The sequence below is a fragment of the Anabrus simplex genome, chromosome 1 (genome assembly GCF_040414725.1).
Source record: "Anabrus simplex isolate iqAnaSimp1 chromosome 1, ASM4041472v1, whole genome shotgun sequence".
Taxonomy (NCBI): domain Eukaryota; kingdom Metazoa; phylum Arthropoda; class Insecta; order Orthoptera; family Tettigoniidae; genus Anabrus; species Anabrus simplex.
Genome location: NC_090265.1, coordinates 267,131,445 through 267,145,025, shown reverse-complemented (window position 1 = coordinate 267,145,025; position 13,581 = coordinate 267,131,445). Strand labels below are relative to the sequence as shown.

At 37.9% G+C, this 13,581-nt stretch overlaps 1 protein-coding gene across 3 annotated transcripts in view; it reads left to right on the top strand.

Annotated features, from left to right (window-relative positions):
- Nedd4 (E3 ubiquitin-protein ligase Nedd4) overlaps positions 1 to 13,581 on the top strand; it is a 592,743-nt gene that overhangs the window by 296,376 nt on the left and 282,786 nt on the right. For 2 of the 3 annotated variants that reach the window (XM_067159503.2, XM_067159516.2), the window contains exon 5: positions 6,507 to 6,673. In XM_067159503.2, the coding sequence (XP_067015604.1) occupies positions 6,507 to 6,673 (167 nt within the window). The remainder of the gene's footprint in view (positions 1 to 6,506; positions 6,674 to 13,581) is intronic. The other variant, XM_067159509.2, reaches the window with a different exon arrangement.

Here is a 13,581-nt window from a genome sequence, read left to right as displayed (position 1 = left end):
CTTCAGCCATTCTTCCTTAAATGCCCTGCACTTCCTACCCACTTCATCATTTAATAGCCTGTATTCTTTTCTGCCCTCTTCATTTTTTTTTTCATTCTTGTATTTTCATCGTTTATCGATCAGGTCTAGTATCTCTTGAATTATCTATTTATTCTTTGTTGATCTTTCCTTTCTTCCTAACATCTCTTCGGCAGATCTACTGACCTCATTCCTCATGACTGTCCATTCTTCTTCTGCTGTGTTTCCTTCAGCCTTTCCATTTAGTCCTTGTGCAACATGTTCCTTGAAACAATCCTTCGCACTCCTTTCCTTCAATTTGTCTAGATCCCATCTCACTGGATTCCTTCCCTTCTTCAATTTCTTCAACTTCAGATGGCATTTCATAACCCTTTCAGACCGTGTACGCACAATTGTGCGGGTTCGTATTTTATTTATGTCTGAGCTTATTTGACGTTTTCTTGGTGCTAGACCGGACTGCAGTGCTTGTGCGGGACACGTAGCATGTACTTCAGCTGTTTTTATTTAGTACTTGACCACCAGGGGTAAGGAAGAAGAGTTTAAAAATACATTTCATTAGCATTATGGTGGGAAGCAGTAATGCCTAAAGTAAGTATTTATTTATTGCATTCATATTAATCTAGAAGTTTTACTGAATATCAGAATATAATCTATGAAGTGTGTAGATTGTGTACCAAACGTAAATTGTGAACTTTCAACATCGTACGTAATACCATGAGGTTTTGAATATTGATACGCACATTGGGTGGGCTAGGTTTCCTTACAGCCAATGCATGCAGGAGTACTGGGTGCTGTCGCAAAAAGGACCGAGAAAGAAAAACTCATACTCTACATGAGAAATGTAATATATAAGATTTTAACTGTTTAAAATCGTTCCACACTGTAAAATAGAACAGTTGATCATGTACATGTGCATATTCACATGTACTGAGATGAAATTTTATATTTTTTATTTTTTACAAGTAATGAATGAAGTCCTGACCCGCACAATTGTGTGGATTCTGTTTTCCAGCCGATAGTTCTTATTTTGTAAAGTAAACTGTAAAAACCTGTATTTGAGAGCATTTTAGTAAGTTTTTGACGTTTTGACACCTCCAGATTTCATTCAGGTCTGACGACAAGCTGCTGCTGCCAAAAGGGCAGTAATATCAAAACTCCTCCTCAATGTAGAAAATGTAACGTTTACTTGTGTTTGAACAAAGATTTAATTGTTTTAAATTATTCCCCACTGGAAAATAGAACATTTGATCTGTATATTCACCTGCATTGAGGTAATTTTTCTTTTTTGTAAGTAGTGAAGTAAGTCCTGACACGCACAATTGTGCGGGTGCTTTTTTTTCAGATGTTAATTTTTATTTTGTAGAGTAAACTAAAAATATATGTATTTAAGAGCATTTTAGTCAGTTTTTGACGTACAAACAAAAATTCACACTGCCAGTTTTCTTTTAGGTCTGAAAGGAATAACCAACAAGTTGTGATCAGGGTCCTCATCTGCTCCTGGGAAAGTTTTTCAATCCAACACCTGGTTTCTGAATCTCTGCCTGATCATAATGAAGTCAATTTGATACCTTCAAGTGTTTCCAGGTCTCGTCCATGTGTACAGCCATCGTTTGTGGCGTTTGAACCAAGTATTAGCCAGGACTAAATTTTGATTGGTGCAGAATTCAACCAGCCAACTTCCTCTTTCGTTCCTTTGTCCCAATCCAAATTCTCCTACTGCATTGCCTTCTCTTCCTTGGCCTACCACTGCATTCCAGTCTCCCATCACAATTAGATTCTCGTCACCTTTTACATATTGCATTCAATCTTCTATCTCTTCATATATTCTCTCAACGTCATCATCCGCTGAACTAGTAGGCATATAGACCTGCACCATTGTAGTGGGTATTGGTTTGGTGTCTATCTTGACAACAATAATCCTTTCACTATGCTGGTCATAGTAGCTTACCCACTGCCCCATTTTCTTATTCATTATTAAACCAACTCCTGCATTTCTCTTGTTTGATTTTGTGTTGATAATTCTGTAGTCGCCTGACCAAAAATCCTGCTCTTCCTGCCAACGTACTTCACTTATACCAACTACATCTAACTTTAGTCTATCCATCTCCCTTTTCAGATTCTCTAACCTACCACAACAATTCAAACTTCTAACATTCCACGCTCCAGCTCGCAAAATGTTAGTATCTGTCTTCCTGTAGATCTCCCACTTTCGTGTAGTCCCCACCTGGCGATCCGATTGGAGGACTATTTTACCTCTGGAATTTTTACGCAGGAGGAAGCCATTATCAGTACGTCATTCATACAGAGAGAGCTACATGTCCTCGGGAGTTAGTTACGGCTGTAGTTTCCCGTTGCTTTCAGCCGTGCAGCAGTGTCAACACAGCTAAGCCATGTTGAGTATTATTACAAGGCCATATCAGTCAATCATATAGACTGCCGACCTTGTAACTTCCGAAAGGCTGCTACCCCACATTCGATGAACTATTCGTTAGTCTGGTCTCTCGACCGATGCCCATCTCATATGGTTGCACCCGCGGCTTGGCTATCTGCTTCACTAGAACGTGCAAGCCTCCCCACTGCAGCAAGGTCATATGGTTCACAAGGGAGGAAATAAATAATAGTAATAATAATTGACAAACAGTTTGCTGAAGTTTTTTTTGTTTTGTTTTTGTATTACTTTCAGTTTTGACTCAGTTATATTTTAACTGTTAGGTTCTTCAGTCTGTTTTTTTTAAAAAAAAAAGTACAATTTGCGTATGTCACACCGACACAGATAGGTCTTATGGTGTCGATGGGATAAGAAAGATCTAGGAGTGAGAAGGAAACGACCATGGCCATAACTAAGGTACAGCCCCAGCATTTGCCTGGTGTGAAAATGGGATACCACAGAGAACCATCTTCAGGGCTGCCGACAGTGAGGTTCGAACCCACTATCTCCTTGATGCAAGCTCAGCTGTTCAGTCTGCTGAAACTAATTTTGAGTGTGGGACGTAAAGCCTTTATTATTATTATTATTATTATTATTATTATTATTATTATTATTATTATTATTATTATTATTATTATTATTATTATTATTATTACCAAATTTTGGACCATCATTTTAGTCTAACTTAACTCCAGCATAGCTATATACAGGTGAGCCACACCCACCCTCAATCTGACATAAATACATACAGTGAACCGCGACCAAGAAGGGCGTATAACTCTGCCCTGAACTGGAAATGTTATTCACCTAAATCAGTACTAGCTTAAACTAACACTACTTTGAGTCAGATTCCAAATAGGTGATAAATGAATGTTTATTGAAAAGCAACATTAATTAAAGAATTAATTGAGAAAGAAAATATAAGATTATAATTGGGTAATACATATGTATATGGGTTAGCCCGAATGACAATCATGATACCCTGAACTCATCAATACACACATGCACAGTTGCATAATTACGCAAGGGATCTTAGCATTTTTACTCATGACGACCTCGCATACAACATTTACGAAGAGAATAGCTTTAGGCTAGGCCTTAAATTGATTGCTCCCATTTATTGAGGGCCAATACTTAATTACAAGTCGGGAGTACCTTATTCATTTCACCCTTACTTCACTTCTTATCTTTTTTTAATAACATTCCTTTTTTTTCATTTTATTAAACAATACCATGATCTCTTTTCATTAGATTCCCACACACCAAGGAGCACACAAAAAGGCTCGACCCATGAAAAAGATAACCCAAGCGGGCAAAGAGAAAAAGATACATTGGGGAAAAGAACGGAAAATAAATCAATCAGATTAACACGGGCCAGCGTGCGGCGAAGAAGGAAATAAATAAAAATGGCAGCGTCCAGATCGAAAACGATCGCGATGCGCACCAAATAAGGAGAAGAGGCAGCATCAGAGAGAAAAGGGGTGATTATGAACGGATAAAAATAAATTCAATAGACCGATACTTCATCTTAATACTCGGCTCATTCAACCACACTAACGAAACGCCTCAAAGGCAAATGACAGTGGCCACCGATGCAAACAGGCAAATCCGGCCAACTCGCAGAGTGCAACACAACCAAAAGTTAATAAGGACAAACGTCATTAGCGGCCAAATAGTTCCATTCACCGCGAACGTCAGCGGCACAAGTCGGGGCTTCATTTCCACACGTAGATCACCCTCAAATATCGCTGTGTACGGCCAGAATAAATCTTCCGATCGACACACGAACCATGCTTCCAACCGAGGGCAAAGATGTTTAATTGAGAAGCCCATTATAATAGACAGAGGCTCAGATTTAGTTGCACTACATTTATATCAACAACACACACAAACACATACAATCCAATCCCCGAGTATCAAGACGAGTTTTCGGCCACCCAATATAATTAAAAAAAATTAAAGGAAGAATGATCATACACAAGAGATGCAAATTCAAACGGGTACATTACCCTCAATATCAATCTTCAGAACACGTTAATCGTGCAGTGATTTAGCACGGTTTTAAATCTAAAATACATCCATTTGAAAGGTAATAACATTGCTTCTGTGTGTGAGGACTCCATATTATTATTCTTCTCCATCAGCAGAACAAAATAAAAATCAAGGAGAAGATAATTAAAAGACCTAGTCGAAACAAGATCATCAATGCTCAGTGCTCTTGACAGAGGGGGCTGCCCTCTATCGATAAAAGCCGGAAACACATATAGTAACAGTTTGATACGTATTCAGTGAAACATTGGTAAGACATTTTTGAAACCATGCTTGACCAGCATGTTTCACAGGGCAATTCAAAATGATGGACCTGATTTCATAAATTTATTCTGTGAAATCTAATAAACATATCATAATGTGAGATGTGCTAAGAACGGTAAACTCTCAAAAGTTTTTTTCAGTCATATCACAAGTGTTCTATGTGAACACTTCGTGAAACACAACATACATCAAGCCAATAGCCTATCTCCTGCCAAACCTTGTGTAGTGTGTTGCGGTCAATCTCTGCGATGGCTGCTGTGATGCGGGCATGAAGGCGTCCAATGTTAGTGGAAGATCCTTACGTTGTCTATTCACAGTCCCGGAAAGGTGAAAAGTCGCTTCATCTCCGAAAATTATCCTTTTGGAGAACCCATTGTTTTCCATTAATGCGAGAAAATCAGCACAGAAGGACGTTCGAACAGCATAATCAGTATCTTTTAAGGCCTGCACCAGTTGCGTTAGGGTTTCATTCGTAAACTTTTCCACAGAATGCGCCGAACAGTTGCCTGTGGAAGTTCAAGTTGCCTCGCTGCCCAGTAGGTGGACTTCTGCGGACTCCGCATGAAACTGGCGCGAACATGTTCCACTATCTCTTCCCCGGTTGAAAGACGGCCAGTCGACTTTTGCTTACAGATGCAGCCTGTCTCTGAATTTAGCATACCACGCACGAATGGCTTTTCCAGTAGGTGGGTCTCTTCCATACCTGGTACGGAAATGCCGTTAAACACTAATCATAGACTTGTTTACATGGTAATCAAGCACACAGAACGACTTCTGCTCTCCAGATCAGATGTAAGGCTTTTCAGGCATTCTCTATTACCAGCATTTCGTCTTAGGTCTGACACTAGACTCATCAGAGTGGGATGTGTCAGATCCTACCCACTGACGCTGGGGTGTCAGACCTAAGACGAAACACTGGTAATAGAGCAAACGCCTGAAAAGCCTTACATCTGTTCTGTTTTTTGACATGCTCTATTGGTGGAAAAATATCTAATTCCCTCCTTGGGAACTCAGAACTTCCATTCTGCTCTCCAGCCACAGCCATTTTTTTTTTTTTTTTTTACTCGCTTCCTGCGTGCTCGTAACGGCTGAAAGTGCAACCACGTGGGATGAAATCTAAACTGAACTAAACTTTGAGAGTTCGCCTTTCTTTGCACATATCCCACAGTATTATATGTTCATTACATTTCATAGAATAAATTTATGGAAATCGGGTCCATCATTTTGAATTGCCCTGTATTATAAATGTATGTATTCTGTACTATCCTGTAACAGTCTTCTTACTGGCTACCTTTGTTGGAAGGCATTATTTCTAAATAATGGAAAATATAAAAAGTGATCTGTACATGATGAGAACTGAACATACCACATATATCACCTTATTTCCAAATTACTTCTAAAAATCGTATGGTATTAAGGGTTTTTTCAAACACACTTCTGCATATACGCTTCAGTTTTCCTCATAGTCATCATGTCCTCTCCTCTAAACAGATATTTGAAAATGTGAAATATTCTGAATAGTCTTTGAACATTATTATTATTATTATTATTATTATTATTATTATTATTATTATTATTATTATTATTATTATTATTATTATTATTATTATTATTATTATTATTATTATTATTATATATTATTATTAATATATTTAAAAGCCCTTACAAATTGGTTACAGTACAGCTGAACTTCTTCAAAATTAATTCTAATTTTATTGTTTGTTATATAGAAACAATTATGTTTCAGGTGAAACCAACAGAACACAAGCTAGTATTACAAGTGTTTGACGAGAATCGGCTGACAAGGGACGACTTCCTTGGCATGGTAGAAGTTAATCTGCAGAACCTTCCAAAGGAGCAGGAGGGACGCTCAATCCCTCCGAAGCAGCACATCCTGCGACCGCGCAGGTTAGGGTATGGCTCTTGTTATACTCCCTTCTCATTTGGATGAGGAGAGGAGAGGAAAGGAAAGAGGAGGAAGAGTAGCACGTTCCTTTATTCTAGCATGCCAGAGGCTAAGAGCAGAGAAGCATGGTGATAGGAGTATGCATGGAAATCTCCATGGCTTTTTGTTTTTAATTTAGTTCTCTTTTCTCTTCTCTTTTCTTCTTAATTGGTAGTTACACATTTCCGTTATTAAAGTTAGCATTTTACTGATATGTTGAGACTTTCAGAAGGTGAGTTTATACTTTTATTCCAAATGTTGTTGTATCCAATAGCGTTTATCTGTGGCTGCTTATGTATAACAAATTACTTAGATAACATATGAAAAACAAAACAAACTTTGTGGCATTATTATTATGCCGAGTTTGTTTTATCTGTGAAATCTTTAATATATATAAGGGGAACCATTTTGAGCCTATGTTTTGGTCTTGGCCACCACATCATATTGTTCAATTTTTAACATAGGCTAGATGCGACGATGTAGCAATAAAAGTCACTACTGTTGATGTATTATCACTAAACACCCACACAATATAATAAAACATAGATATATGTACGCAGCAATTCTTGATTGACAATTGTCCGTCGAGCAGAATAGATATAAAACTCAGCTCTAATGGCAGTGACATACCAACATTACAACTGAACTACAGTATTATTAACTTGCTACATCATAACTCTGTTCCACTCACAATACCATCATCACATCACTACAACAGCTCAAAACAAAACTCATACAAAATACACTGTATACCACAATTGATCTGCCAAATTGAATCAATAATCTTCAAAGTCAGTAGGTCTACAGGCAGTTGGTCTACAAGGCAGTAGGTCCAAAAATCAAGAAAGTCCAAGTTGGATGTGATCTAAGGCAAAAAGCTATAATGAACCGAAGTGTCTAAAAGTAAATTAGGTTTGTTACGGGGCTACCCATGGACCAGCAGAGGTGAAAGAAGGTGGCGGTATGAATGGGTGTAACTACAAAGTCACAGCTAATTTAAAATTTTAACAAAGGTTATATTTTCAAAAAACAATAAAACTTTAACAACTTTTCACTTAGTGAGATTACAATGACATAGCAATTTAGAAACAAGACTTAGAAAGATCCAACATTCCAGAACTTTAACATTCTTGGGCTACAAGCCCCTAGTATTACAATTTTTGAGCTTCCAGCTCAAACTGTACAGAAGGGCATAAATTTACAAAAGGGCAGAAATCCTCAAAATACCTGGAGCGCTTGCTCCCAATACACAATATCAAGCCTCCCAGAGGCTTTTTTACAACACTTCAAAAAGAGCTACCATGCTCTCAGTTCACAACCTACGCAAGGCAATACCAGCAAACTACAATTACTTGCCATCAAGGCACAACTTTCAAGATTTGAAACAGGGGTATCTAGTACCCAACCTATTGGGCCGTAGTAGGAAAGAACAGGTTAAGTAAATGGCCCGAAACACAAATTGAATGGAGGCGAGTACTTGCACTCCTAGATATGATTTCCAAAAACCTAAGGGGCACTAGGCCGATGAAACAGGGGCTGTTCCCAAACTATGGAGGTGACCTGTGTAAGAATAATTTAAGGCTTTACGGAAAGGAAGAAAACCAGTTACAGAACGTAGTCACTTCAAACCAATATGAAGGAGAGAGTACGTCACTCACTATCCCCGATTTTCAGTTAAAGATATTATGAAGTTTTTACATAAGCCGGCAGAAATTACATTTTCAGAAAGGTAGGTTACATGGTTAAAGTTTCGGACCTCCCCCTCGGGTTAAACCGCTAGCAAGGAAGATGTTAATAGGCCATTACCTTACTGAAGAACTGCTGCCTGATGAAAGAGGCGCCTCCCGCCTCCTGCTTCACACACACACACCTCTCTCTCTCTCTCTCTCTCTCTCTAGTTGTATGTTGATCAAATGGTCAAGAAACGTGAAAATCCGCAGTTTATAAACCCTCGGGGAAGGTTCGAGACCTTTCATGAATAAACCAGCCACACCCTCTCACTTTTATTGGTTGACATCCAAAAGTGACACTCAGAATCGAGGAAGAAGCCTGTGATGGGCTGAAAATTAATTACAGAAATTCATGATTGGCTAAATTCAAAACTGGCGGAAAGAAAAGATCAATATTGCCAACCCAAAATGAATGAACATAATTTAGTAAAAAAAATAACTTATGAATACAAAACTTCTTCAAAAAAGGTTCTTCTACTTCGGACCAGGGTGCATGATCATAGTTTATTATCAGTGACATCAGTTGAAAAGGTCCAAACTTCTTGATGACTGGTCAACAAAACACGTAGAATTTCATACAGTACATGAAACTTCATAATAAGAAAATTACGTCTAATTACTGTAGTGACATCTTCTGAGTAATGGTTTAAGTAGGTCTAGCTTTCAAGTTCTCTGTTTCTCCTGTAGACGGGTTCTTTTAGGCGCAAGATTTAAATGTGCGGCGTAGAGATGTACCTCCCGGTACAGGTCTAAATAAAGCATGTCTAACAGTTACTTTGTCATAGTTAGTGGATACATTATACATATAATAATGCGTTACAATTGCTGTGAAAAGTGATTTACTGTGATGTAATATTTACTCTTCACGTGTAAGAATCTCAGTATGGCAACTTTGATGGTTTCAACCAGTAAAGGAAAGAAGTTCTTGGTTCACAATAATTTTTAATATCATTTTAGACTAAAGAGCAAAGATGACTGGAAAATGTACTGGAGGTGCTCTCAAAGGGATATTTGCAATGCAACATGTATAACAAGACCACTGGAACAATATTCAGTACATGTCTTCAAGTCTGGAGGTCACACCCATTAACAGCGGCATGCAGAGGTCTGTGTGAGGACGACGGTTGTTGCCAACATAAGACAATGGGCTTTACAGTTATTAAATATTCCTCCATCATCAATAGTATGAGAAGAACTAGCTACAGTAAACAGTGAAGAAGCATAACTCATGCTGGAAAGGCAGGCACTATTGAGGACCACAAACAGATACCAGAATGTAAACAGGTCACCGCTTCCAAGAAGTTTGAGATTATTCCTCCATACACTTTAACATTGAATTTCCGAGATTTGGCTAGGGCATGGAGAACATGATAGAATTCTGATATTTGTGACAGATGAAGCATTGCAACTATTTTCTCAAAGCTCTGTAATAATAACAGATGGGGCATTTGAGTGCCTGAGTAAGAGAAGGGGCTAAACCAAAAAAAAAAACCAAAGTTCCGTGATAAATAAGGTTTTATTAGATTATACAAAACACACAACAAAATTGAAAATATAAATATCAATTTATAGTCTTCAAATTAATTACATATTAGTGTAACTCAGAAAATTAGGAGTAGAATAACATTTTAAACTTTAATCTATATAAATAAAAATGAATTGCTAAATGTGTTGCTAAGCGCAAAACTCGGGAATGGCTGGATCAATTCAGCTAATTCTTTTTTTCAAATATTCGCCAAAGTCTGAGTAAGGTTTTTACGGAGAGAAAAATTGGAAGAAATGCCAGGAAAAACGTAAAAGCCCCATTTCTCTTTTTCCATTCAAAATGTTCGTCTCTTTCCTTCTCCCACATTTGCGCTTAGCGCTGTCCTCCTCTAATCCAGCGCATTTGCCAAATGTCCGTAATTCTCATTGTTATCGGTTCAAATGGGTGAATATTGGATTATGTACAAAATTTCAAGCCGTTAACGAAAAAAGGTTTACAAAATAATTGACTGTGAAAATGTTAATATAATGGAATGTTACCTCAAATGCAAAATCTTCATTGCATAGAACTTATCATGTCATAACTCCTATTTTATATTCACTATTTTTGTAAGATTTTCCCTGCTTGTAGAGGAACATTTCAGCTCGACGTAGATAAGTTGTTTTTAAATTTAAATGATAAGAACATGCACTATTTGTGTTTCTTTTCAGTCACGTTCAGAGATTTTTATGTGCAGGCACGAAAAAGTCAGTCGCTGGCCAACTTCTTTGCTATTCAATTTGCATGGGGTATCAAAGCGAGGCAAATGGTCTTCAGATATATGGAAGTTATTTTTAAAACAAACACCAAGTTCTTATCTCGCTTAGTTCTCAGTTTATGACAGGAAGAATGTCTCCTTGGGTTTTGGTTTCGCGCGTAACTCTGCTGCCTGGCTTGCTGTCTGGCTGTCTCTACTGCCGGTACGGATCTCCCAAACATACGCTCTCCAGACAGTCACATGCAGTGTCGTGTTCTGTTATAGTTAGAGACCTGTGCCTACCATGATTGTTTTTAAATCTTCGCTTCTCAACATACACGTTCATCGATTTCGTTGGTTGATTGGTTTATTTTGTGTGTGCTTCCATATACATTTCAAGACTTATGCCGCCTATAAGACGCAGGCGGAACAACTTCGGTCGAAGAACTCGAAATGCTAAAGCTAATTTTCAGTCTAATCGGACACAACAATGTGAAGAGCGAAATGAAACTGAAAGGCTTCGGATATCACAAACCCATGCAGCGCGTCGTTCAGCTAATAATCTTCCAAGTTTGAATCTAGCTGCTTTCAGTTACGATGTTTCAATTGACTACAGTGCCTACCAATGCATTGCTATTGGATCTATGAATTCAATTTGCCAGGCACACGGCTAGTGGTCAAAACATTACTGAACAACGTGATCGAAGCACTATTCTAACGGGGAAGAATACAGGAGAAGACGTTTTGATACCACGCACCCCTATGCTTCCGACTGACATACCATTTGAATTTGAACGACTGCAGTTTCCAGTAAAGCTCGCTTTTGCTATGACCATAAATAAATCCCAGGGGTGGTCATTGAGTGTTTGCAGAAATTATCTTGAAAACCCATGTTTCTCACATGGCCAATTGTATGTTGCCTGTTCCCTTGTTGGAAAACCATCAACTTTGTTTGTTTACGTGTCAGGTAATCAAACAAAAAATATTGTGTATCGTAAAGCTTTACAATGAAAAATATCTTCATAGTGTTGATTGGAATCAGTGTTTTCTGTGCCAGTTATTTCTTATGAAGAAAGAGGAGTAAGTTTTGCCACACTATCTTCACGCCATCAACTTATCAAATTACTTGATTTGCAACGGGGGATAATTATGGCTCTGTGAGGGATTTGAAGACCTACTGAACAGTTCACATCTACGTTACAGTCAGTCAGGGTTATTTCTGGGTAGTGATATGCTGCGACCTATTTGAGCACTTCCTTATTCACAATCAAGATATTTCTATTGCAGGTAATGAAAACACGTGTTTCCAGTAGTTCCTTACTAACTTTTGGTAGCGGTAGAACATTAACTCATTTGATGTTCATGATGTAGTCACTTGCATTATTCTGATTTTTGCATGCAGTGCAGACTGAATTTGAGTTCGTTCCATTGTCATTTATTTTTGACAGAACGACGTCTGTCGGGTCAGCTAGTTGTTAATAAAACAATATTAGTTTTAAATTAACGCTGTATACAAAGAAGATAATACTGTAAATTAGGATATTTTCCCGTTCTTGATTTTCAGTGTCAAGATCTTTCACTTTCTTAGTACCTGTAGTTAGTTTGGGCTTAAATCTAGCCCGTGATGCACTACTGGAATATATGGCAGTAGACACAGCTAATCTGGGTTTTAAGTGATTAATATCCATTCTTGATGGGTACAGGGTAGTCACATTTTCCAGTGCTGCTTTCAACAATTCGTTTGTAAGCAACACTTTCAATTTTTTGTTCTTTTTTGGCCTCCCAGGTTGTTTCTGGAAAATATGAACTTTTGTCTATGACTCTGAATGTGAGTGTGAGAACTTAAGGAAGAGGAAACCTGGCTCGTCTTTTGCTACTTTTATTGTTGTCATTTCTCTACACAGTACTTTTCTACCCTTAGAACTACAATGTTTGAGTGTTTTTAAATCCTTGAAGTCTGCACATTCCAGGTCCACTACTGTAAATGGCTTTTTGACCCGGGTCCTTTTAACGTTTCTCCATTGTTCGGGAGTGTAAACATAATCGGCTTGTCAAGACCTTTTCTCTATCATTCCCATATCACTGTCACTTGGCAAAAATGTGTGGCCAGGCACCATAAACAAATGTTTTATTTAATCAAACTTCCCAGTATGTACTAAAATGTAATATAGAATAAAGATAACCATATTCTTATTTTGGCCACTACATGAATCTGCGAAGAACCAAAGTTTTGTTTTGTGTTAACTGCTTGTCACCCAAAATTTTTAGTAGGCATGAACCTATTTCACAGGATCCCCGAGAAGCAATATTTTCTGTCTACAAACGCATCATATCAGATTCGTCATTCCAGACATGAACATCTAGGATATACATCCACAGCTGCCTGAGATAGAACACTCCTTCTGTAGGTATTTTAGGTAAAAGTCATATGTCGTATGTGATAATTAAATATTCATAAGTAGGATCTTTAGAGTCTCTTCTGGCATCCGTTAGTTTTGTATCCTTGTTCTGCTTTTATTTGATGAAGCTTACCTGCATAAGACACATCATCCTCATCCGTAGCTCTTAACTCATCACATACTGCTGTAGCCGCGCTCGAGAAATAATTCAGTGTAGCATTGTTTCTATATAATAATAATAATACATGACCTAATAATAATAATAATAAGAAAACACTAATAATAATTGACACTTAATGTAAAAGGGAAACAGTAAAATGACACCGTAGCGCTGGTTACACATCAAAACTTGGAAATAGGACGGTAGATAATAAATACGCAAAATCAAACCATATGCGAAGGAAAACTTACAAGCCTAATAAACGACAACTAAGTACAGGAGTGTGGAACGTGCAAGGGCCCTATTGAGGTCCATGAGAAGGTATGACGTTATGGGGAAGAAAAGGTTCTCAAGAATCACCCTCTT